Source organism: Sorghum bicolor, chromosome 1 (assembly GCF_000003195.3).
Source record: "Sorghum bicolor cultivar BTx623 chromosome 1, Sorghum_bicolor_NCBIv3, whole genome shotgun sequence".
Classification (NCBI taxonomy): Eukaryota; Viridiplantae; Streptophyta; class Magnoliopsida; order Poales; family Poaceae; genus Sorghum; species Sorghum bicolor.
The window spans coordinates 77,881,545-77,906,821 of record NC_012870.2 but is presented as its reverse complement, the minus strand read 5'-3'; the positions used below and the strand labels follow the sequence as shown (position 1 = coordinate 77,906,821).

General features: G+C 41.7%; 2 protein-coding genes across 2 annotated transcripts; one reads left to right on the top strand and one right to left on the bottom strand.

The window, feature by feature from the left end:
- On the bottom strand, window positions 644-9,289 carry LOC8080599 (splicing factor U2af large subunit A). Its single transcript, XM_002465850.2, has 10 exons — window positions 8,908-9,289; window positions 6,126-7,772; window positions 5,899-6,036; window positions 3,281-3,352; window positions 2,814-2,855; window positions 2,607-2,696; window positions 2,427-2,534; window positions 2,227-2,319; window positions 1,896-1,975; window positions 644-1,818 (listed from the first exon to the last, which is right to left on the bottom strand). Exons 2-10 carry the CDS (start codon window positions 7,665-7,667, stop codon window positions 1,074-1,076), a joined length of 2,910 nt encoding a protein of 969 aa, XP_002465895.1. The 5' UTR covers window positions 7,668-7,772; window positions 8,908-9,289; the 3' UTR covers window positions 644-1,073.
- Window positions 15,723-20,260, top strand: LOC8080598 (protein BZR1 homolog 4). The gene is made up of 2 exons (XM_002468500.2): window positions 15,723-16,086; window positions 19,050-20,260. The coding sequence occupies exons 1-2, from the start codon at window positions 15,775-15,777 to the stop codon at window positions 19,974-19,976; spliced, it is 1,239 nt and encodes a 412-aa protein (XP_002468545.1). The 5' UTR covers window positions 15,723-15,774; the 3' UTR covers window positions 19,977-20,260.

The window sequence follows — 25,277 nt, the reverse complement described above, 5'->3', positions numbered from 1 at the left end:
AGGAAAGAAAAAGGGAGCACACTCATGTTTCCTGTTGCTCTATTTTTGGCCTCCAGTCTCCTATGCGTCAGTAGAAAACGAATTCCTCCTCTCATTGCTCATTGCACCAGCATTCCCTTCATCTTGTCTCGATATATGTTCCGTGTCCTTCAAATAATCCTCTCACTAAGGGCTTGTTTAGATGCAAAAAGTTTTTGGATTTTGACACTGTAGCATTTTCGTTTTTATTTGACAAACATTGTCTAATTATGGAGTAACTAGGCTTAGAAGATTCGTCTCGTGATTTACAGCTAAACTGTGCAATTAGTTATTATTTTTATCTATATTTAATACTTCATGCATGTGCCGTAAGATTCGATGTGACGGGAAATCTTATAAAATTTTGGGTGTATCTAAACAAGGCCTAACCTTCAAATTCGGTTTGTGCGGACCTAACATTAGAGGCGAGAGGGACAGCACCATGATGCTGGTGGAATGCGAGCCATCTGAGTCGTAGTTGTTGACCCATGCAAAACTGTTAGGTGCCAAATGATCTGAGTTACTGTACATCCAAACGGTATAGGGGCACGTAATTCAGTTTCGAGGAAAAAAAAAGAATGTAAATCAGACACAACAGAGCACCAGGATGCAAGAGATCAGAAAGTACAAAAAGAAAATGGATAGATTATGGCAGCCAAAATCTTGCTGCAAGTACATTTCATCCATCCATCCATACGGTCAGGCAGAAAGTACAGGTTAGAAGCATCCAAGATTCCAAGTGAACAAGGTTTACGAGCGGAGCATGCAAGGGTTCTATCTCCTGGTACTGATGTCAAAAATATTAATAGCAAAGTTAAGAAGGATGGTTAACAACCACTACAGTATCTCTATCCAGTATCCTATTGTTCATCCAATATCTACTGTGGAACAACATTTCCCAATACTTCGTTCAACTAACGGTACCACTATCTGGACCGGAGCAACCATCCAAAAGGCTCAAAACTACAAGTCTGAAGTCTCTAAAAACTACTGGCACATAGGCAAAGTTTGCATCATAGCTCATCCGAGCAGCAAAAGCAGTCTCAAACGCAGAATCACCTTGGGTATTTCTGCAAGTAGAGATCGTATGGAGCATATCCAGCATGCACAGTTCTGTTCCCGAAGCGCCGTCCATGCAAGGAATGTGCAGCTATGCATGCAGCTTCCTTCCGCATGAACTCCACAAGCACAGAACCAGGTTCAAACACGAAACCAGTATCACTGGTCTCAACAGCTGGGACTTTTTCTGGACGATTTTCAGTCACATCATCAGCACTTCCAGGTTTCTCCACTTTGTCTGTAGGTTCAGCAGGACTACAGGTCTCTGAGGTTCTTGGGTCTTGATGACTCTTTTCTACTGCATCATCGTCCATTACAGTAGCAGTAACCTCCCCTGCTCCCGTATGTTTATTCTCATCCACAGCTGCTTCAGTATGACCAACTTCAGCATGTTGTGATGTGGGGAGAGCAGCTCTAGACTGAGTTTCATCAAGCTCTGCATCCTCATCAGCTACAGGCGCTTTACACTCACAAAGTGCTGCATTTGATGGCAAGTGTTTGTCCTTATGATCTTGGCTCTCTGGAATAGGATCTACATCTTTAGTTTCCGAAGCTTCAGAATGATTTAGAACATCTATGCTCTGATTGATCGGTACAGAATATTCTGATACAGCCTTTGCAATGTTTTCAGTATCAGCAAATTCAGTGCATTCAATCTTGAGCTCAACTGTGTTATCCTCTGCAGCACTACCACCACCAGCAGGATACTCAACTACATGTACAGATTTGACTGCTCCAAACCTGTGAATCTTGTCCACATTGTAAGTTGAAATCCACCAAAATCAATAACACAAAAAATGTAAAAGAATTGTACACACCTCGTACATTCAACACGTACATCTTCCAAAGTTTCTTCCAGCTCAGATTTTGAAAGTAGCATATACTCTTCTCGTTCAAACTACATATGTTGCACAGTTATTTTAAAAACCTCAAATATGTGAAAACAAGTGATAGGTTGAATTTTTTGTTCAATGGTATGCATTCAGAGTTCAAGATTGCTGCAACATTTATCTATAATTTGAACTCATGAGATCTAAAAACAAACAACAATACTTAGGAAACATATGAAGCCATAAATTGTTTTGATTTGGAGAGCATTGTTGATTTAACTACAAACTTGAAGTGAGAAGAGATAAAACTACAACATACCGTATTTTTTAGCTGCAGGACCTTTGTTGGTTCTTTCAGAAGAGATTTGGCGTTTTCAGGAATACCATAAAATGGGGACGCCTCATTAGCAGCCTGAAAAATCAACTAGAACTTGGATAAAAAATCAACTAGAACACCATGCTATTTCAAATGATGGAATATATACAGGCCAGTAGATGAATAGGTCAAAATGGTTATACCTCCACAGGAGGATTAGGAAACACATGCACAGCAGTGAGTACACATCCACCAAGCATCATCCCATTGAGGCCAGCACATGCCTTAGAAGTAATGGAGCGATCGGCATACTGTCCATATCAAATTGATCAGAAGTGACTATGATGACCATATACTCTAGCAAATGCACACAGCACTCATACCTCAAGAAATGCACAGGGTCCACCGAGCTCACTGTTAAAAAGAAAGCGGTACGCAGCCAATGGGCCAAATGCACTAACAATCTCCATTAGCTAAAAGAAAGGGGAATGCAGTAACTTGTCAGGAACATAAGCTATAATATCCTCACAAAGAACCAAACAAAAAGACTTAATATATAAAGCACAGATACTGATGGCCTATCGTATTACCATCTCAGATGAGATCACTCCAGCAATCCCCGCTATGAAAATCTGTAAAATTCAAAGGAATCAGAAACCTATACATTCTTTTTAAAACTAAGCAGTCAAATATTCTTATGCTTAACTATTCTGAATCAGTTAATTCTTTTTTCCACAAAAAGATGTGACATGGCTTTCACTGAATATACAACATTGTCCCTAAGTGAAAACAGCGGTTGAAGGAATTCTGACACGACTACAGAGTAACTTCATAGCTGTCAACAACCAATCCTACTTCAACTGAAAATAGTGATTGAAGAAATTCTGACACGGCACCAGAGTAACTTCATAGCTGTCAACAGCCAATTCTACTTCAACTGAGTTCTCACAGAACAACCAAGAAACTACAACAGGCAGGAAACCAAGAATGTCTGGAAATTTGAGACAGCTTTCTCTTTGAAAAAATCTAACAAGCTGAAACCAATTATATATGTTACCTTGTGTGGTGAATCTGCAACAACGTCAGATATTAAAGCAGTCTCTTCAGCAGGCTTCTTAGGGGTTACATTCTGCAAGGAAAAAAAAATGAACTAACATTTAAAATAAAATATTAAAAATCTTAATGTCCTGGCATTTAAAATGTAGATCTCAAAAAAAAAACAATGTCGTAACACTCTAAATATAATACAGAAAAATCAAAAGGGTTTACATTCTGCAAGGAAAAAAATATCTAAAAACTGTAACACTCTATATAATACAGAAAAATCAATGCGGTTCCTTCTGCTGTGGACTATCCCAGATATGATGGACAGCTAATAGTGATGGAAAATAATCATTGTGGATTATTGTTATGTGCAGAGTAAAGCCTGGTCCTTGAGTTGCCATGTCAGATATTTGCATGATCCTATTGTTCAGCTATTCATGTCGGTGTAGTGATACAGCACAAAAACAAGGCAATCTAGCCAAGCACACCAAGCTGAACCAGACTAATAACCTATCTACTTCTATCTAACTGGTATTTGTCTGTGATATATATCCCGTTATTGGCTATGGGTGTAACGACTAACCATATCTGCCTATAAATGTAAAGGAACTAATCTTGTCTTTTAGAAGTAAATAGACCAAGTTGAGGTCACAGATAAAAATAGAGGAACTAAGATGTAAGGCAATATCCATGAAATAAGCTGAACAGGAAAATGTTAGAAATTGAACACAAAAAAGAGAAAAAGTAAATTCAAAGTTTGTTAAACTAAATGCAGAATAACTTTGAAGTTGTCAATGTCTAAATGACAGCCCTTGCTGCCAAATTGCACTCGGCTGTAGATATTTGCAGAATTAAGGTTAGCACTTAGCAACCATCATACTCAAATCTTTGCTAGTATTACATTTATTTACTTGAACCATGCTGTACAAGCTGTCTTCCTAATGTTTCCATGAACTGGGCACCATAAGGACCCTCTGCCTGTCTGCAGTATTGTAATCAGCCAATGAATTCTGAAGTAGCAGCAGTCACATATGCACTACACCAGGAAGCCTGCTTTACAATTCCTTTGCTTCACGAAGCTGCTGAACGTGAATTATGACACACCCAATTAAAATACCCTATTTGAGAGATTTCAATATGACCGTCAGACAGGAACTTGTCGAATGATAGAAATATATGCCATTAACAAATCCAAAATTAGCAACTCTATTACATTTTGCACCATGAATAAATCTAAATATAGCTAATTTTAACTCATAGAAGATACAATGGAGTGTATATATTTCAAGGTTCACCATGCCAAAAAAAAAAAGAAAGAAAGGCACCAATTGCTAACCAATCAATTCCAGGATTCTCACTGCATGAGGACAAGAGTTAAACATGGCATATTTTATGCAAATATGCAAACTTCAAACTGCACCCATAATCATTAAATGAACTAAAATTTGTGGAAATAAAAAGATAATGTTATTTTCACTATGATTATCATTACTGAGCCATTAGGATGCAAAACAGGTCAGGTGATAAAAGGAACCGATGGAGAAATCTTTCCATTTCTTATAAGCACAAACAGCAGTTAAAGATAGTCAACCAGTAATATTATGCCAGTCTTACAACTAATAGTATGACAATCATTATTGCTAAACAAACATTTCTTTCAAAAGAGGAATAAATCTTTTGCAGCAAAACAGGTTGCATATATGCACGAAACAGAAAGGTTTGATGATCTCGTTCTCGCTTAACCAAATATAAACCAGAGGCGCATAACTATCATTAGTAGTATACTAAAATAACAAAACATTCAGCTTCACAAATTGAAAAATTCAAATATTTAGAAGAACTACATATACAAGTCAATGGCATGTCCACAGCAAAGAAAGACACTTGTCAGAAAATTGATACACCGGGACCAACTCGTAGCGCTGTTGTAGCCACGCAAGTTTGTGGGCTGCTGGTCGGCAGTTAGACTCCCGGTTCGCACCTAAATTAAGGCTCCACAAGGGCAACCCAGAAGTATGGGTGGGCTCCGGCCTGGTGTTGCCTAGCTGCCCATTGTGTCAGCCCAGTGCCTGACTGACTATAGTGCCACCCCAAGCCACGACGCATTATACAGGTAAAGCTAGGGTTCAGGGCATTTTATTGACCAGCATGGTTGAGGTCGTACCTATATGCAATACCCCGGGAAAGCTTTCCATGGCTGGTTGAGTGTTTTTTTAGAAAAATGATAGACCAACAAGGCCATGCCAGATCAGTTACAGGATATCTTAATTCAAAACCTAAATCAAAACATCAATTTCAAAATGACTAGGTCACCCAATACACAGAAAAGAACTACAGGATCCAAATTAGGTGTCAATTCTGTACCAAAGTATTATTTAAACAAAAGCTTTTACAGAGACGAACAGAAATAGTTCTTTTGTAAAACAACATTGCCACCTAATTTATTCATTAACAATAGTTCTTTTAGTAATTGTTAAATTCTCAAAATAAAATGGGAAAATAATGAGGTCGTTTTGGCAATAAGCCAAGAACCAAAGCACAAAATTCAAAGGTCATTAACATACATCAATAAAGAAAAACTAAAACGTATATAATTGCAACAACATTGATGTGGAAGGACGGAAATCTTACCACCGTTTCAACATATTCTTTGGGGCGTCGAATTCTCAAAGTAGATCCGTTTAGAGACCTTCCATCAAAAGAAAGAGCTGCTGTAGCATCCTCTGGTGTAAGAAATTCCACGAATGCCTGACGTTTTTCTCTGTTTATCTGCATCGAACCAAAGAGGATATCAATATATATATTAATAAAAAAATGTGATATGGTGCGAACAAAAGGTGGAATTCAAGTTTGCTCACCGTACAACTGAGGCATGGTTTAGACCGCTGGGGTTTAATGCCAGTAGGCAATAAGAAGTCATTCAAGCAGTCAATCAACTTATCCTCCGTAGCTGAATCGGGCAAATTTTCAATGTGCAACCTCCTGAGCGGGCGTGTTGCTTGTGTAAGCTGGACAGAATCTGCAGTCAAACTATTACCCACCAACATTGTCTCAACTGTAGTTGAAGGGTCCTTCTTTATCGTGCTGAAACTGAATGGAATAGGAGCCATCTGGCCAACAGTTGGCAGGAAAGTGGTAGGGAAGTTAGATTGGTTTGCTTTAACAGGAGGCTGGTCCCATGTGGCTGATTTCTTTTCTGGGGACTGAATGACCTTGGAAGGAGTCTTGGTAGTTGCCTGCTCAGCTTGCAGTGATGTTTTCTTTTTCCTCGGTGAGTATCCACCAAGACGGCTTTCATATTTCTGGTGCGACCCACCAATGTATCCTCCACTCCCAGACAATTTTTGTTTATCAACTTCAGCATACTTCCTCCTTGATTTCTCCATAGAGTAGTGTGGAGGATAATTGCCAAAATCACGCCCACGGTAGTTATACCTTTCTTCCCTTAGTGGTGGTGAGATAGACCTGCCGTATCTTTCTCGATCATGATCCCTGCTTCTGGACCTTCTCCTTTTAAACCCGGGTTCTCCATGGTATGGTTTTGCATACTCATTCCTTCCAGCATATCTATCAGAATGCTTGGAATCTTGGAACCATGCAGAATCCTGTTTCTTCGACATTGGTCGATCTACCTCTGGACTCCTCTCATTATCAAAGCTACGGTCTTTTCTCTTTGTCTCATTTCGAAGCTTCTCGCTCTTAAACTTTATTTTATCATCACCAACAGCTTCATCATTCCATCTTTTTCCAGGTTCCTTTTGATACTCAGATCTCATTACATCACCCTTTCTTTCTCTGATCTCACTAAGATTTCTATCTTTGCTTTCATCAGCCCGACCACTCATGTTTGTGACAAGTTTCTGAGAATGATGAATGTCTTTGTCTTTCCTAACTGAATGATTATCGTCTCCTGAGGGCCTCTGTTTCTTGGAAGCCTTCTTTGGTGCATCTCCCAGGCCTTCCTTCTCCGGGACCTTTGGTGCATCTTTCAAGTCATCCATCTTCGCACCAGTGTTTGGCCTATCTCTAGAGTTGTCCTTCTTGGATACCTCCTTTGGTGCATATCTCGTGTCCTCCTTTTTTGGATTTTCCCTTGGTATATGTCTTGGTTTTTCTTTCTTGGAGCCCTCTCTTGTTGCATCTCTACTCTTCTCCTTTCTTGAACCCTCCACAGGCATATCTCTGGCATCCTTTCTGCTTTTATGTTCTCTTCCTTGTTCCAAGTGAGTAGATTTGCCCTTACCATTTTCTAGCCCTTCCTTGGCTTTCTTAGATTCTGATGCAGCCTTCTTTTCACGCCGTAGCATAATGTCCTTAATGCTTAGAGGTCTTGTGCGGGCAGCTGTCCCTTCACTAGTGATTCTCTCAGAGTCATTTTCACCATGTATTTTTCTACTCATCTTGATCCTTGACCCAGAATTTTTTGTCAAAAACAATGATATCTTATCTAACCTAGCCTACTCAAAGAGTCTAACAGATAACAGCACTAGACACCATGTGGCTTCCTGCAAAGAATAAAAACAGAGGCATGAAAATATTGCAACATATTTTTCACCATAGGCAAGCTGATGTGATGTAATTTCACCAGAATCACAAAACCCTAATAGAAGCAGCTAGTTCCAAATAATGTGAAGGAACTGATCCTAGCTCAGTTGGCTGTGGGTGTGGAAGTATGCCCAGACCAGACCATCCAAATTCAAGTCCTCAGCAAGGCGAATTTGGGTGTCTTACTCTTCTTAATTAAAAAGCCACCTAGTTACTCATAGGTTGGTGGAGTTTTTTTAATTCCAAAGAATGTGCCATATATTTGGTTTTGATCAAGCATGAGGAACCTGGCTAATCACATGCCTCTAGAAACTGGAAGTATGGAAAATGGGACATCTCAGTATTACTTGCCTAATCCTTGCTGCACTGGACTGGGAATGCAAATGGTAAGACAGTTTCATTTTAGTAGATAGTCCATAAATTGAGTATAATAGCACAGCACTAAAGAACCCCATCCAGTCTACGGATGGACCGAGTACAGGACATGAGTGTTCACATGCACACCTGATAATTTAAGCAAAATCATGAAGTTAATATGTATCGCAGTGGCGGAGCTAGTGAAAATCTCACATAAGTGCCTAACAACCCGTATTATGCCAACATACCCATAGTTCATAGAAGCAAGGATAAAATCCATAATTTAGAAGATATCCCAATTGCATGCTTTATTATACAAGAAATTTGATAAAAAAATAAGGCTAGCAGGACCAGGATAAGAAGTAACATTCATGTCATCTAGGTTGGAACTAAGACATAACCAGATACAGTATCTAAGCAGTAGCTGGAACGCTGAGTAAATTGGATAACAGAATATAGATTACCATATATTGCTACGGATTTCTAAGTGTAAGCAGAAATTATCACATATGTCATCTGAAGTTTACAGAAAATAGGACAGTAGGTAAGGACACCAGCTCAGGGGAACTGAAAACTTTTGGGGCTACATAATAACTGATCAAAAGGATCACTCATGCACATATTGTGCACAAATGAGAACTTGAGCTTCTTAAGAAACTCTGTTCGACTGCTGCAGTTTGCAGCTTGCTTACAAACAATTGATGAATGAACAATGGAGGATTCGAAATTTGGAACAACCTGCTGTAGCTGAGTGTTGTCTGCCTCTGCTCCTCTGCACTTATACAGAACTGCGCAGCAAGCAGGAGGCGCCGAGCGTTCGTGCGCCCAGGCCGCAGGCACGCGGCGGTAGTCGCACTGTGCAAGAGCGGCTGCCAGCTAGCCACACCGTCGCAGCCTCGCAGCACCGCCCTCCTCTCGCCTGCCTCCTGAATTTGGTACCACCCGTGCGCAGTGAAGATGCTGGCCGCGCCGCCGCCCAACTCCTTCCTCGATTTGGCTGCACGCTGGTCGCACCACTGGCCCCCCGCGGCTAGGGTTAGCTTCGCACGCCGCGGTGCCGCAAGCGATGAGATGCACGCCGCTCGAAAGGGAGGACGTCACGCGACGGGGAGATGCGAGAGAGGCAGCCGGTGTGAAGTTCTCCTTTTTCCCAGGCCGGCGACTGGGCCACTTTGGGTTGGGCCGAAAAAAGCGTGGTACTCACGTTTTGGATGAAGTCCATTTGCTCCAACTTTAACAAAGTTTGTTTGCTTGAGTATGCCTGCAGCCTGCTCTGTCAGTCATTCAGCACTGTTTTCTTTCATAATATAATAAATAATAAATAAGTGAATAGTACTCTCAGTCATAGCTTATCATTTAAGTAAACATATCTTCAAGAGGAGCTCTTTTGCGGTATCTAAATCTAAAATAGGTCTCCAACATAATATTTATAACTTTCAACACACTACTTATATGGAAGGCACATTTTAAGTATCAGGATAGATATAACTCAAATATAAGTATCCTCTCACCTAGAAACTCATTGGCAGAAAGGACTGTCTTTTTAATTTTGTTGTTGGAGAAGACCAAAAATAAGTATTGAACCTTTTACATATAACACTTACCCAAATCCTAAACTCTAAATGGATTTTGTATTTTTGGATTGCGGTTATTCGAGACATTCTTACCTCTCTTAAACCCAAAAAAACAATTTTTAAAAATCTTTTCTTACTTTTGAAACCGTGCAAATTTCCTCTCTAAGCAATTTTAAAGATGTTTTGAATATTGTGCCACATCAACTATAAGTAAGGTAAATCAGACCACCAGGATGATCAACTAGACTTCAATTAAAAAAATATTGAAATATTTAAAAAAATACACATGTTTTTAAGATATGAAATTAAAAGTCCCAAAATATGATTTAGTCTTAGAGATTTCATAGAAAATTTGTTTTAACTCCCAAAAATATGAAACCGATTTTATATACTTTTCTAGAAACATGCTTAATATTATGATTTCAAATTATTGAGTCTTATTGGTCTCCTTCTGGTGTTTATATATTTTTCTAGAGACATGCTTAACGTAGATGCTCTTGTTATCTATTAGGTCAGTCTCAATGTATAGTTTAATGGCACAGTTACCAAGACTATAAACTAGGTAACCGAGCCACAAGAGTTTCATGGGGATGAAACTCCTCTCTCATCTGATGAAACTCCTTCATTTAATGACTCTGCCAAGTCAGCAATTTTGCTTATGTGGCACCCTATTTAATGTGCATGACATTCCCACGAAACATGCATTGAGACTGGCCTTATAATCAGCCAACGCCAACAACACGGAACACGTATAAGTTCGACTGACTTCGCATCATTTATTGTGTGATTGTGTCAATTTTATGCTAATAATTCAAATCTCATCCAATATGACTTATTTGCATGTCTCTCGACAAGAAATAGAAATAAAGATGTTTCTTTGTGATATTGTAGTAGTATTTAGCAGGTGGAGCCCTCCCGAGTCAGCATAGCATAGTTCCAAATAATAGATAAAATGAGAACATCTACTAGAAAAATGAACACCAATATAAGAAAATAAAATATTAAATTAATTCCAAACTTTTCTAAGATTAGATCATTTTTTATGATTTCTCATTATAAATAGTTTTATATTTTTTAGCTAAAACATTTTTTCTAAGATTAGATTGGATTTTAGGATTTCTAATTGCATACTCCTCCAGAAAAAAACATGTTTATTTTATTAATAAAAGTGTAACCGATCTTCCTAAACTATGAATATAATTCAATTAACTCTGCCATGGCGTTGTCGGCCAATATACCCTAGGAACCACTTTGGACGGTTAAAAAGTTTGAAAAGGCCTGTAAACTAGTTTTTTCGACTTAGGGGGTAAATCAAACTTCGACAAAAGTTGAAGGAGGTCAAATAGACTTTTTCCTCATATTTTTGACCTCACTATATATCCATCTTAGTGTCCCTAGGTCCATATCTGCCCATAGAATGTATCTCATATATATTTGTAGTCGTGTCTGGTCTTGATAGAAACCATTTATATTAGGGCTTAGGGTGCTTGTGATTTCACACAGCAACAAATGGAAGAGAAAGGCCAAACAGTGCTCACCCACTCATCAATAAGGAGGAGGGGAGAGAGGTGAACAGTGAATGTCCATACAGTTGGATAGAAAAGAACAAAGGATAGAGAGAGAGGGCTAGATCATATAGAGTGGTGAAGCTAGGTCGTCCAGAAGAAACACAAAACACATAAAAAAGTTGTTTTGGAATTGGAACTATCATCCTACCCCCAAGTAATGGATAAACATAAGAGCATCTATAAGAGAGTTGGGATTAAAATTTGCTATTTTGATTTTTAGCTAATATGCAAGAAATATGGCCTCCAACATACTAGCTAACACCGTTGCTATTCCATTTGATGCGATATCCCATGACCGGAGGGTCAGAAGCCAAATTTGGTCGGCCCGTGTGCCTTGCTATATTAGCGTGTGTGACACTAATAGCTACTACCATGTTTGTGTTGCTCCAAAATTCCATTCCTTTCTCCTCCTTTTTATACAATATGGAATGTGAGATAGGCTAATCTATTAGAGTGTGTTGAATTATATTGAGAGAATTTTTATGGAGTGACTAGCCAAATGAAGATATGGAATGTGGAATTTAGAATTTCTCTTGGAGATGCTCTAATGTTGAATGTCCTATAACTAATTTTAGAATGCACGTGACTTCTCAATGAAACATGAGTAGTTTCTCACCAATGGTCACACGAATCTTGGACTAGAGTGTTCTTCCTTAGAGTGATTGAACCATTGCTACTTAAAAGATGGTGTCTTGGAATTGACTACAAAATCCACCTTAATTTGTAAAAGGATATATATATATAACTTCAAACCTCCCCATGATAACCCTATGAATTGGGTGATGAAGCTACATTGCAAAAAGTTACTTATAAGGAAACAAATTTGTTATAACATACGATGTTACAACCTAGTTGACAAGGATTGTGTTGGGTGTCAACATTTTATCATGCATCGGTGGACTACATCAAGGCATGCAACCAAGCAACACTTGGTGCGCACGGGATGTTGGCTAGATTCAAAACGGTTATCCTCATTCTCAATCAACTGAACCGTTTCCTTGCTTTTCACGGCTTTTTCTTGTAGACCCATGTTGTTTTGAGTGCAAGTGGTTTGCTCATCGGTTTCCATCCAAACTACGGACCATTTCTTTTAGAGCACTATACTTTGCTTCCTCCAATTTCCTAGAATTACTATAGAAGTAATTTGTGTACCTGCTAAAATAAGAGATATTCAGTAACAATTAATAGGATTATTTAGCTAGGGCGGTTCTATTTGAGAAATAGAGCATGTAAGCTACACTATTAAGGTGGACTTTTATTGATTTATTTATAAGTAAAAGATTTTCTAAAAAAAATAGGTGGGCATGATGTTTAGCCATGTTACTCTACTATAGGTGACGTCACAAGGGTTTTCCTAAGTCTAGTATTTCACAGGGCTTCTACTTATATATATATAGGACGCGTTTTTTTTACACGCTAGTGTAGTTACTCTCATCTATATATCTCTAGATTTAAGGTGTAGTGTATATGACCGGACGAAATATATATAGACAAAGTATATGATCATACTAGACCATCTAGAGTGATATGTATATTAAGTATGCATACATACATAAAGTATATGGTTATACTTATTGTATATAATATAGTAGTGGCATTTTAGTAATATATTTAAAATATATTTTTTTAAAAAAAATCATGTGGTAAGATTTAGAGTATCTTAATATGAGTATATAAGCATACTCAAACCGATAAACAAGTATGAATACATACATAATGTAGTTTATTGAAGATGAGAGTAACTACACGTACATGTAGAAAGAAACTTCCCTATATATATATATATATATATATATATATATATATATATATATATATATATATATATATATATATATATATATATATATATATATATATATATATATATATATATATATATATATATATATATATATATATATATATATATATAATATAGGTGACATCACAAGGGTTTTCCTAAGTCTAGTATTTCAAATTTTTGTTACACATTGCATTTTATGTGTTGAATTTGGAATTTGAAAACAATATGGAATCGATTATCTTGAATTGCAGACTCATAAAAGCATACTTTTGTTATATTTTAAAAGTATTATGTTAAAAATGTACTAGTCAAAGTTGACTTTGGTCTAATACGTATCTGTATTGCAAAATTTCTATTCATATTTAATTACTACCACTATTACCCAGTACAATGTTTAGTTGTCTTTCAATTTAGAAGAAAGAATGCAATTATAAGTTGCCCAAATAAAACAAGGTATAATTAATATGAGTACCTTTTTTTGTATGAGCTCTCTATTGTACTATGTAATTTTAAAAAATGAGTAGTTGACCGTTCTGTAGAGTTCCTAGTTGAGAAATTGAGCGAGGACACTGCAGAAGTAATTCAAATGGGAGTTTTCTTTTTTCTTTTCTAATTAAATGGAGTTTTTCTTTTCTTTTTTTTTAGCAAATCACGGTACATACTACTATCAATAGGCATGTCGTCTATCATTGAAAATGCATTTAGATCTTGAAATAGATAGAAACAAAGTGAGATCATATATGTCACAAATCGAGGATTGAACTCATATGGGTCTACTTTTCTTTGTAGTATTATAAAAGACAAAAATATTTTTAGGAAGACATTGAATTGGTATATCATAATGTAGTGGACTACCTATACCATGTACTACTTTATCACTAGTGGTATAACAAATATTTATATTTAATACTGATATAATATTGCCTTACTAATCTTTAAAAACCGCTTTAATGTGCAAGAGATAAGAGTGCAACAAACATTGCTAAAAGAGGAGTATAAAGGCCTCGTTAGGGCTTCAGGCCATGGCTCCTCTGCGCATAAGGTCTTGTTTAGTTTCCAAAAAATTTTGCAAATTTTTTTAGATTCTTCGTCACATCGAATCTTTAGACGCATGCATGGAGTATTAAATATATACGAAAATAAAAACTAATTACACAGTTTAGACGGAATTGACGAGACGAATGTTTTGAGCCTAGTTAGTCCATGATTGGACAATATTTGTCAAATAACAATGTCGATTTTCCAAAAAAAAATTTAGAACTAAGGAGAAATTATTTTTTTCTCTTTTTAAAATGAACTACTCCTTCCATCCTAAATTATAAGGTATTCAAGAATTTTGGAGAGTTAAAATATTTTAAGTTTAACCAAATTTATATGATAAACTAAGTATCATTAGGTTAATCATTAATTATATTTTCATGGTATATCTTTTTGATGTCATAATTTTTTATAATTTTTTCTATAAGTTTAATCAAACTTAAGATGCTTTGACTCTCTAATATTTTTAGAATGTCTTATAGTTTGGGATGGAGGAAGTAATAGTTTGTGAATCTACTATCTATATATCCTATAAAGACAAACCCCACTAAGGTAATTCTCTTGCACCTCCTTGCGCCACATCATCATCCACTTCTCCGGCTGCCGCATGCAATTAAATGCCCACTCACAATTAGTTTCAGTAGTGAATGCAGCTACATACACATGACCATGCATGCATACTGCTAGCAATTATTCTCTTACATGATCTCTCTTCCTGTTCAGAAGCTGACTACTAAAATTATATATAGATGACTCGATAGACTATAGTGAGGTCATATTTATATTCCTCCTTCGTACCCGCAACAACGCGCGGAAAATTCTGCTAGTTTCTTTGGTTTCACCGGCTCTAGCTCCTCTGCCCATTGCAACAAGAAGCTGAAGCCGTTTGGACTCATGTTAGACACGATCTTAATTTGGGTTCTATGTCTCAAATGACCAAAAAAAACGAGTAACATCGTACATCAACGTCCACACATTTGTGAGCTTCATTCATCCGACTGCTGCTAGGCTAGCTAGCACGTCCCTTGCTATCTCGTTTCCTACTCCTACCTGGCCTTTGTATCGTTTTCTGGATGGTCACGCTTGCCTTGCATTGGGAACCTTGTTCGTGCTACGTACGTGACCACGCGCACAATCACCTGAAACGTGATACAGTGCCATGTTGTGCGTGCATTTCCGTTCCAGAAATATGGATCAGTTTCATCTCGATAATAGAAAAAAAAAAATTCTTTCTCAAAGAGCTAATTGCGTACCACGTTTCACGATCCCTGTTTCAAGACCCAATCATTTCGGCAACTTCGTGACTCTCACCATGCGGCGTGGTGCATCCGTGCATGCTCTCACGGAAAAAAAAATTGGTACAGTACGTGTTGCCGGTGCATGAGCCTGCTGATCGATCGGTGCATATGGAGCCAGCCGGACGCGCCGCGCACGGCAGCAAGCCTGCGAGTCCCATGGGACCGCAAGCAGCTAGCGTGCTCATGAGTCTCGTTTCGCCCTCTCGCGTGCCCGGCCTGAGGGATTGCCGCCAGTTACTAGTGGGGTAGTATAAACCTGCACCGGCAGCGGGCCGGCTAGCCAGGCACCACGCCACCAGAGCAGCAGCTTCTTCGTGACGAGCTCTCTCCATCGAGGCACGATGAACGGAGGCGAAGGAGGAGCGGGAGGGAGCGGCGACGGAGCAGACGGGGCGGCAGCTGGCGGCGGTGGCGGAGAGGGCGCGCCCGGGGTCGGGGCTGGGACACTAGCACGGGTGCCGACGTGGAGGGAGCGTGAGAACAACCGGCGCCGTGAGCGGCGGCGTCGGGCGATCGCGTCCAAGATCTTCACCGGCCTGCGCGCCCACGGCAACTACGCCCTCCGCAGGCACTGCGACAACAACGAGGTGCTCAAGGCGCTCTGCGAGGAGGCCGGCTGGACCGTGGAGCCCGACGGCACCACCTACCGTAAGGTATACTGATCCACTCCGTCCCCTGCGGTGCCTCTCTGTTTGCTTGTTTCGAGCACGGTTGCCGCGCGCCGGCCGCTTAGCTTGTCGTCTCGGAGGGGAGGACCGCGGAATCCACTTATGGCTTCGTCGTTTGGTTTGGTTTCTGGGCGAAATCTCGATGATTAGAGCGGTTTGTTACTGAATTTCACCGTCGCCTTGGGTTTCTTGCTAGCTCGTCATGCCGCAGCGCTTCGCCTTGCAGAGCTGCGTCGCGTCCTACCAGCAGTTGCAAGCCGGCTATCTTTTCCGTTTCGTTTTATTCGTACGTAGCGAGAATCTAAAGCTTGTTTTCCCGAACGCCAGTTCCTCGTTTCAAAGCTTTCTCCCAAGATTTGAAGAAAAAAAAAATGGGAGATGCTATGACTCAGGCGCCTAAAAACTGAGTTTTGTTCAAGTAACGAGCTCATCCGTGCAATCTCCATCCAGCGGCTTGAAGAGAGAGAGAGCGGCATGGGGAGAGAGGGAGTGTGTCGTTTGAAGCAGTGGATTGTTTTTAGTCACCTGGATTATCGGAAGCATGAAAAAAATCGCTAGAAACAGTATCCGTTACCTCTGGCGTGCATACATATCGTCATTTCTTTTAGAGCACTATACTTTGCTTCCTCCAATTTACTAGAGTTACTATAGAATTGTTTGATGTACGGCCAACTATTTCTTTTGCTACTACCCACAATGCAATCTTTAGCATTCCTTCGACTCAAAAGTGAGTGCCATCAAATCCTACTAAAATAAGAGATACTTAGTACAATTAATAGGATTGTTCAGCTAGGGTGGTTCTATTTGAGAAATGGGAGTAAGCTGGACTATTTATGTGGACTTTTATTGATTTATTTATAAATAAAGGTTTTTCTAAAAAAATAGTTGGGCCTGATGTTTAGCCATGTGGGCTTCTACTATATACTTCTAGTACCATATTACTCTTTGTGATCACAAATATAGGTGACATCATAAGGGTTTCCTAAGTCTAGTATTTCAAATTTTTATTACACATTGCATTTTATGTGTTGGATTTGGAATTTGAAAACGATATGGAATTGTTTGTCTTGAATTGTAGACTCATAAAAGCATACTTTTGTTATATTTTAAAAGTATTACATTAAAAATGTACTAGTCAAAGTTGACTTTGGTCTAGCTAATACGTATTTGTATTGCAAAATCTGTATTCATATTTGATTACTGCTACTATTACCAAGTGCAATGTTTAGTTGTAGATCTTCCAATTCAAAAGAAAGAATGCAATTATAAGTTGCCCAAATAAAACAAGGTATAATTAATATGTGCAGTTCTTTTTTGTGTATGAGCGTCTGTATTATACTATGTAATTTAAAAAATAAGTAGTTGACCGTTCTGTAGTGTTCCTAGTTGAGAAGTTGAGCGAGGACACTGCACAAGTAATTCAAATGGGAGTTTTCTTTTTTCTTTAATTAAATGAAGTTTTTCTTTTCTTTTTTTAGCAAATCACGGTACATACAACTATTGATAGGCATGTCGTTTATCATTGAAAATGTCTTTAGATCTTGAAATAGATAGAAACAAAGCGAGATCATATATGTCACAAATCGAAGATTTGAACTCATATGTGGTCCACTTTTCTTTGTAGTATTATAAAAGACAAAAATATTTTTAGGAAGACATTGAGTTGGTATATCATAATGTAGTGGGACTACCTATACCATGTACTACTTTATCACTAGTGGTATGGCAAATATTTATATTAAATACTGATATAATATTGCCTTACTATAATAATAATGTTTAAAAACTGCTTTAATGTGCAAGAGACAAGAGTGCAAACAAACATTGCTAAAAGAGGAGTATGAAGGCCTCGTTAGGTAGAGCCTCGGGGGGCTTCAGGCCGCTGGCTCCTCTGGGCTTCCGCGCGCCTGGCCCACGCCACGCATGGTTCGATCATTCTTGGTGAACACGTGGAAACAATCGGTATGTAGGGCCACACGTTGCATACAGTTTTCATGGAAATTTTTCCCGAGAGGAGTTTTTCTTCTCTTGTGTTCTTCTGTACTCCTACCGTCGTACGTGGCTGTGTCACATGGCAAAGCAGAGCATCACGTCGGCCACAGTCCACAGGCCGCCACAGCTTCTGATGAAAGCTACCATGTCCCGTTACGGCGGTATACGTAGACCACAGTTGCCTGTTCCGACGCTGCTGCTTCAGTTGCTAGTTGGAGCGTGAACGTTTGATGCTATGCCATTTTATCCCCTGAAAAAAAAAAGAGGGGAAGAAATTGGTCCTGACTACTAAAGTTCCTCACTTTATTTTCCTTTTATTTACAAACTTCTTTGTCTTTGTCAAAACGGAAGCAAACCGTGATGCATGTTTTTCCAAGCTTTCTACAGCTTTTGTTTCCTTTTACAACTATTGTGGGTTGGCATTTGTTTTTTGTTCTCCCTATGACTGGCTCGACAGTTCAGGTGCAGGAAAGGGGCCCGGTAAAACATAGCTCATTCACAAAAACAAAATGTTTCAGTCCAAAAAAAAATGACACTCTAGACGAACGTCCATCTTTCTTTTTCAGTAAATTCAGTTTGAATTTGGTTCGAGTATTCTATCTCGATTCATGTTGTGTACTGTACAATCGTGCATTCTGTTTTGTGATTGTCGTTCATCAACTATGGCCTTGTTTAGTTTACTCTGAAAACCAAAAAATTTTCAAGATTCTCCGTCACATCGAATCTTATGGTACATGTATGAAACATTAAATATAGACGAAAACAAAAACTAATTACACAGTTTAGCTGGAAATCACGAGACAAATCTTTTGATCCTAGTTAGTCCATGATTGGATAATATTTGTCACAAACAAACGAAAGTGCTACAGTACCGAAATCTTTTCACTTTTCGGAACTAAACAAGGCCTATGCCAGAGGCAGGATTTGTGAAGCTGTTTGCTCGTTTCGTGTTGCAGGGATTCAAGCCGCCGGGTAGCAGTGATCCGTACATGGCTGGCTTTATTCCTGGGTGTTCTCCAGTGAGCCCTGGCATGTCCTGCCCTGTGAGCCCCGGCATGGTGTCCTGCCCGGTGAGCCCGCGAGGTTACAACGGCCTGAGCTCCCCGTCGTCGCCGACCCACTTCGGCGGCAGGGGCAGCAGCTTCTTCTACGGCGGCGCCAGCAGCAGCCGCGGCACTGGCATTGGCGGAGGCCTCCTCCCGTGGCTCAACAACATGTCCCACTCCGACGACGCCTCGTACGCCGACGGCTACTCCTTCAGCGCGCCGGTCACGCCGCAGAACGGCTCCCCGCCGCGTCGCAAGATGGCGCGCTGGGCGCCGGACAACGCCGCAGCCGCCGGCGGCTCCAGCTCCAATGTGCAGTCGCCGTGGGCTGCCAGCCCTGGCCCCAGCCGCTACGCCTCCCAGCCGCATACCCCTGTCCGCGGCGAGGCCGTGGCGGCCGACCCGGTGAGCCTGCTGACGGGGTTGCAGATATCCGCCGCGGCGGCCAACAAGTCCCCGGCGTACAGCATGTTCGACTTTGACGCCGGGAGCTACTCGTCGAGGCCGGCGGGACAGAGCAGCGGCGGGGCGTGGGCGGCGGCAGCTCCTGGCGCCGGCGACGGTGACGCACAGGTGGCTCCGCACGGGTTCTCCTTCGGCTGGAGCGGCGGGGCGTTCAACGCGTGGGAGGGGGAGAAGGCGACCGGAGCGTTCAACGCTTGGGAGGGGGAGAAGGCGACCGGAGCAATCAACGCGTGGGAGGGGGAGAAGGCGAGCGGGGCGTTCAGCGCGTGGGAGGGGGAGAAGGTGAGCGAGGCCGAGGAGTACATGGACGAAGGGGACCTGGAGCTCACCCTGGGGAACTCGAAGGCCGGCGCCGGCGCAGACCGCGGTTGAGCTCACCGATCGAGCTGCTGCAATGGAACAAGACGATGCGTGCATGAGATGGTGGGAAGGCATATCTTTATAGGGAGTGACCGTTAGTTTGACTTCGGGCAGACTGGTGCTGAACCTTAACCCAATCTCATCATGAGTTATCCTTTTTTTTTCTGACAAAGTATCTTTTATTTTCAAGAAATGAAAAAGAAAACAGACATGGCAAGGGAGAGGGACGCGTTCTTGTAATCTTGGATTAATTGTCAGGCTGTTGGACTAAAACTAATGGGGAAGTACCAGTTATAAGCAAATGTGTTCTGTTTGTGTGTGTTTTAATTTCTTTTTTAGCTATTACCATCGTCTATTCAGTTTCCATGATTTCTGAGCAGCTCTGCAGGTCCATTTCGTGTCACTCGTTCCATGGCATGGTGGCCGCCTGGCCGGGATGGCAAACTAGCCACCATCATCTCGGACAATGTTTAGTTGGAAGGGCATCGTGCGTGCTCGGTTCATGAACATGGGGATGGAAAAGGAACATTTCTTAAAGATCGTGATGCACATAATAGCCTAAGGTTCCTAGGAACGAGGATCTTTCCAGCGTGATCGCCGATGGATGGATCGGTTGTCCACGTCGCACTGGATGAAGAGGAAGGAAAAGTAGTGGCTGCAGCTGCGCACAAGTCAACGCCGAATTTTCACATGCCCTTGCGGGCCACCCGACCTATCTTGATAGTTAGAACATTTCGAGCATCAAGATTTGCATAGGAAAGGAACCGGACACGCGAGGCTACACCTCGTCCTCCACTTGCGCCATGCCCGAACTCCATTGCCCCCACCGCATCCTTCCTCCGCAGCAAGCTCCAGCCATGGACGCCCCCACTCTGGCTTAGCCCGATCGCCTCGTATGCTGCCAGAACCCGAAAGTCGTCCTACGACCATCCCAACCGCCTGGCCGGCCATCCTCTCCCTCCCTCTCCCTGAACCTTCCCTTCTAAGCGCGCAGGGGTTGGGAAAGATGAGATGAAGAGCTCATCGGAGCTCTAGCTTGAAGATCCATGAGGAGGAGAGAGAGAGAGAGAGGAGGCACACCTCGCCTACGCCGCCACCAGGGGAGGGGCCAAGGGAGGAGTGTCGCATGGGTGCCTAGAGAGAGGGTGCGTCGTGGGAGGGGCAAGGCTGCCAGGGGAGGGGCCGCCGCCGGGAAGCGGTGCCGCTCGCTAGTACGGGAGGGAGGGAAGGAGGGCACTGTGTATACGACTGAGAGGATCCCGTGCTGGTACTACCTGATGAGAGAGAAAACAATTAAAATAAAAAAAGAGTGGGACCCACCATAGGATGGGTGGTCATATGGACACGTGGGACTTTATTTTCAACGCATATACAAGTAAACTTAGGCTAGAGGGATGAAGTGGGGGATTGAGCCTCCATCACCTCCTTCTTTGAGGACTACCCTGTCAACTGCATTTCTTGATCTACATAGCCATATCTTGGATAAGGAGGTATCCGTTATGAATTAATTATCAAATTGAACTTCGAATCAACCTACAACCATGATTGACCAGAGCTGCATTGTAAGAACTCAACGCCTTAGAAGATAACAATCCACAATCCAACTTCGGAATAACATGGATGAACCATCACAACTTGTCTCTAGACCATAATCCAACTTCAGAACAACATGGATGAACCATCACAACTTGTTTTGAAAATGATTATCACAGCTTGTCTCTAGACCTATCTATACAGAGCCTCCACCCTTTAGAGTGAGATATGTCAAATGCACACCTTCACTTGGCGCAAGTATACCCCACCAGGCACCACTGCTAAAGTTCTTTGGTTGGCTTCTAGTCCAAACTCCAAAACCACATACAACGCAAGCTGAACTTGCTGAAGAAACACGCCACTAGCTAGCAATGCAACTTGCAAGTTTTGTTGGCAAACATTGAATCCGTAGAACCACGAGTCTATTCGCTTGTCTGAAAAGTCATAGTTGAAAGTATTGTTCGTTGATTTATTATAAGAAAAACACTACTGACTGACAGAAAAAAGTATGATTTATAAGACAAGCGATCAGAACCCACATTATCTTAGGCTGCACCTTCGTTCAATAATTCTAGAAACATATCGAGGGGAGTCAGCTGCCTTTAGAACTCATGCTTTCCTGATATAGTTCCTAAAGAAAAGGCCACACTTTTCTCCTGCTATATTGTTGGGAAATTTTGGAGCACAAAAACTATATAATCTTCCACGAACTGCACCCAAACTCATCTCGCCTTGTAATGGCCTACCAAAAATATGTTTGCGTCCTAGAATTGTAAATTACCAAGGTCCCATAAGTCAATTGATAACCTGGTGTAATGTATTCCATATGCAAACTCTTACCAAGCCCCTATTTGTATCATAAACTCTAGGCACGAGCCTACAGGGCCATGGCCCTCCACGGCCGACTAGTTCGGCACCGTTGGCAAAAATATTAGGTGGGAACTCTTCGCCCCCAGCCCAAAGGGTGGGCAGGAGGTACGACGGCTGAGGGCTCAAGCACGATGGGGAGTTGGGGACCTAAATTCAAGTATATAAGATCTTATAATCTTTAGCAATAGTTTATTAGAATTTAGGATTAACGAGAAGGTACAACGGCTCATCAGCAAAATAAGTTTTTGATCTCTTTCTTTCTAGGAGGCGAGGAGCCGAGCCGCCAATGTCCGCAACCCCACACACGACACATAGCGATCGTGACTTCTCCGTTTCGCACTTCGTCACTTGGTGAGACGGCGAGACGTAGGTACGCAACACTGATCAGATCACCACACGATCAACATCACCAACGTTCGAATGACCAAGTTTCAGAATCCAGATGACGACGACGAGTATGCAGTTGACTAGCTGAGACAAAACCTTCTGTCCTTGTGTCTTTTTTGTGATTTGTGAATCTTAGTTGTAAATCAATTTATGTCTAAATTGTATAGGTCCTAGATTTTTTATCCAATTTTTGTCTAGTACTTTGTACTCATATAGTTATATTTTTCTTAGAAAATTAATCGATAAAAGGGCTATGGCAACAAATTTGGCAGTCCTAGTACCGGCACCGTTCGCCCCCCTTCGTTTTGTAAAAAAGATCGTGCTCCTTGCCATGGTATTTTTTTTGTCCAACACAGCCATCCTTAGCGAGCATTGTCGTTCGCTCACGTCTCTCCCCCTTGTAAGGTCCAAATGGCTAAGGGGGGGGGTGAATAGCCTATTTAAAATTTCTACAAACTTCACTAAGCAAGTGAGTTAGTAAGACAAATGGCGAAGCAAATCTAGCACTAGCTCAACTAAGCTATGCAAGCCACCTACACAAGTCTAGCAAGAAAGCTAAACACTAGTTACAACAAGAAAGCACAACTAGAAGCTTGCTACACTCTTAAACAAGAAAGCTAAGCTAAACAAGCTACACAACTAGCAAGGTATACACAAAGGTAAAGGAGAGGGGAGTGATTGTTATACCGACGTTGTAGAGTAGAAATATATCCAATCAATCACGTGCACAATCACAAGAGAAACCTCGGCAAGAGATGACACAAGATTTTTTACCGAGGTTCACTTGCTTCTCGGCAAGCTACTCCTCGTTGTGGCGATACACCCACTTGATGGATCACGAGCTAATTGGCAATCCAAAGCCAAACCCTCAGCGAGTGCCGCACATTCACTCACAAGATGGGGATCCTCCAAGCCACGAGCAATCCACTAGAGTAGCCAATTGCGATCTCCCGCGGGGAAGGCTCAAGAACCCCTCACAAGTCACTTGGTGAGGCTCGAAACAATCTCCAATCAAGAGCTCAACACCACCGCTGCTCCAAGCCGTCTAGGGCGTCGGGAAACACCCAAGAGTAACAAGAAATCCGCAGCAAACTCAAGAATCAAGTGCCACTAAATGCAACTCTCAAAGCAATGCACTTGAATCTTACTCAATCTCACTAGGGTTAGCAATCAAGCAAGGAGATGAGTGGAGGGAGTGTTCTCTAGCTCAATGTATGTCTCAAGTAATCAAATGTGCAAGAGAGTTTCTCCCAAAGCCGGCCACCTTCTATTTATAAGCCACCTCAGAGAACTAGCCGTTGGCTGTTTTTCACTAGGCTGAAAACGGGGGCACCGGACGCTACTAAGTGAGCACCGGACGCTCGACTCCCTGCGTCCGGTGCACTGGAGTTGGCCACGTGTCGAACTTGAATCTCGCGCGTCAGTTTCTAACGGCTACATGCAACACACCGGACGCTCTGCAAGTCCACACCGGACGGTCCGGTGCTCACCGGACTCGTGCGCAGAGAGGGTGTCAAACTCGCGACCTCACCGGACGCTGGGCACCGGACGGTCCGGTGCTCACCGGACTCGTGCGCAGAGAGGGTTGCAAAAACCCCTCACACCGGACGCTTACCACCGGACACTCGAGTGCGTCCGGTGCTTAACGCTAGCAGGGTCAAGCACACCGGACGGTGAGGCCAGCGTCCGGTGCCTCCGCACTCAGCGTCCGGTGAGTGTTTCTCAGAGAGAAAACACTCCCGCGACTTCTCCAAATTTCCCACGGGCGCAATAGAAAATATACACTTATTTTTCTCAAAAGCGCTGAATCCCGCCTTGCAAGCTCGGCGGGAGGGAGAGAGGAACCCACACTCCTCTCAACCCTAGGAAATCCACCTCCTTTGTAAAAGTGCTAACACCAACAAGTGTTCACCACCAAAGTGCATGTGTGTTAGCTTTTCACAAACATTTTCACCAAAGGAGTTAAGTTAGCACTTTACTAGATCCTAATGCATATGCTCAAGATTTAGACCTAGTAGCACTTGATTCGAGAGATGACCGTGATTTCCCCTCTTGATAGTCGGCTATCTATCCTAAACCCGGTTAATCACTTCTCTACTCATCTTAGACCGGCAAAAGTAAAACCCTATGTTTATACCTTTGCCTTGATAACTTTGCTCCTCGTCTATCACCATGATCTTCACTTCATGCTTCATCCCTTTGTGATCATGTGGCCACCTTTCCATGCCACCATGCACCTTCATCACAAATGTTGCTATGCCTAACTCAAATCACTTAAACACAAGGCATTAGCAACTTGGTGTCATTAATTACCAAAACCAAACTTGAGCTTTCACCCCTCAACTTTTTTTTTCTCTCTCTCTCCTCGAGGAGCGGCATGCGACGGCGGCAATGATCTTGATTTTGATCATGGAAATTCACCCTCAAGGGGCATATTTTGTTATGGTACGTGAGAAATATACTACTTACATATATACAGTTTTATGGAAGAATAACGTCTGGCAGCTGGTGTTGGGTGCTTTT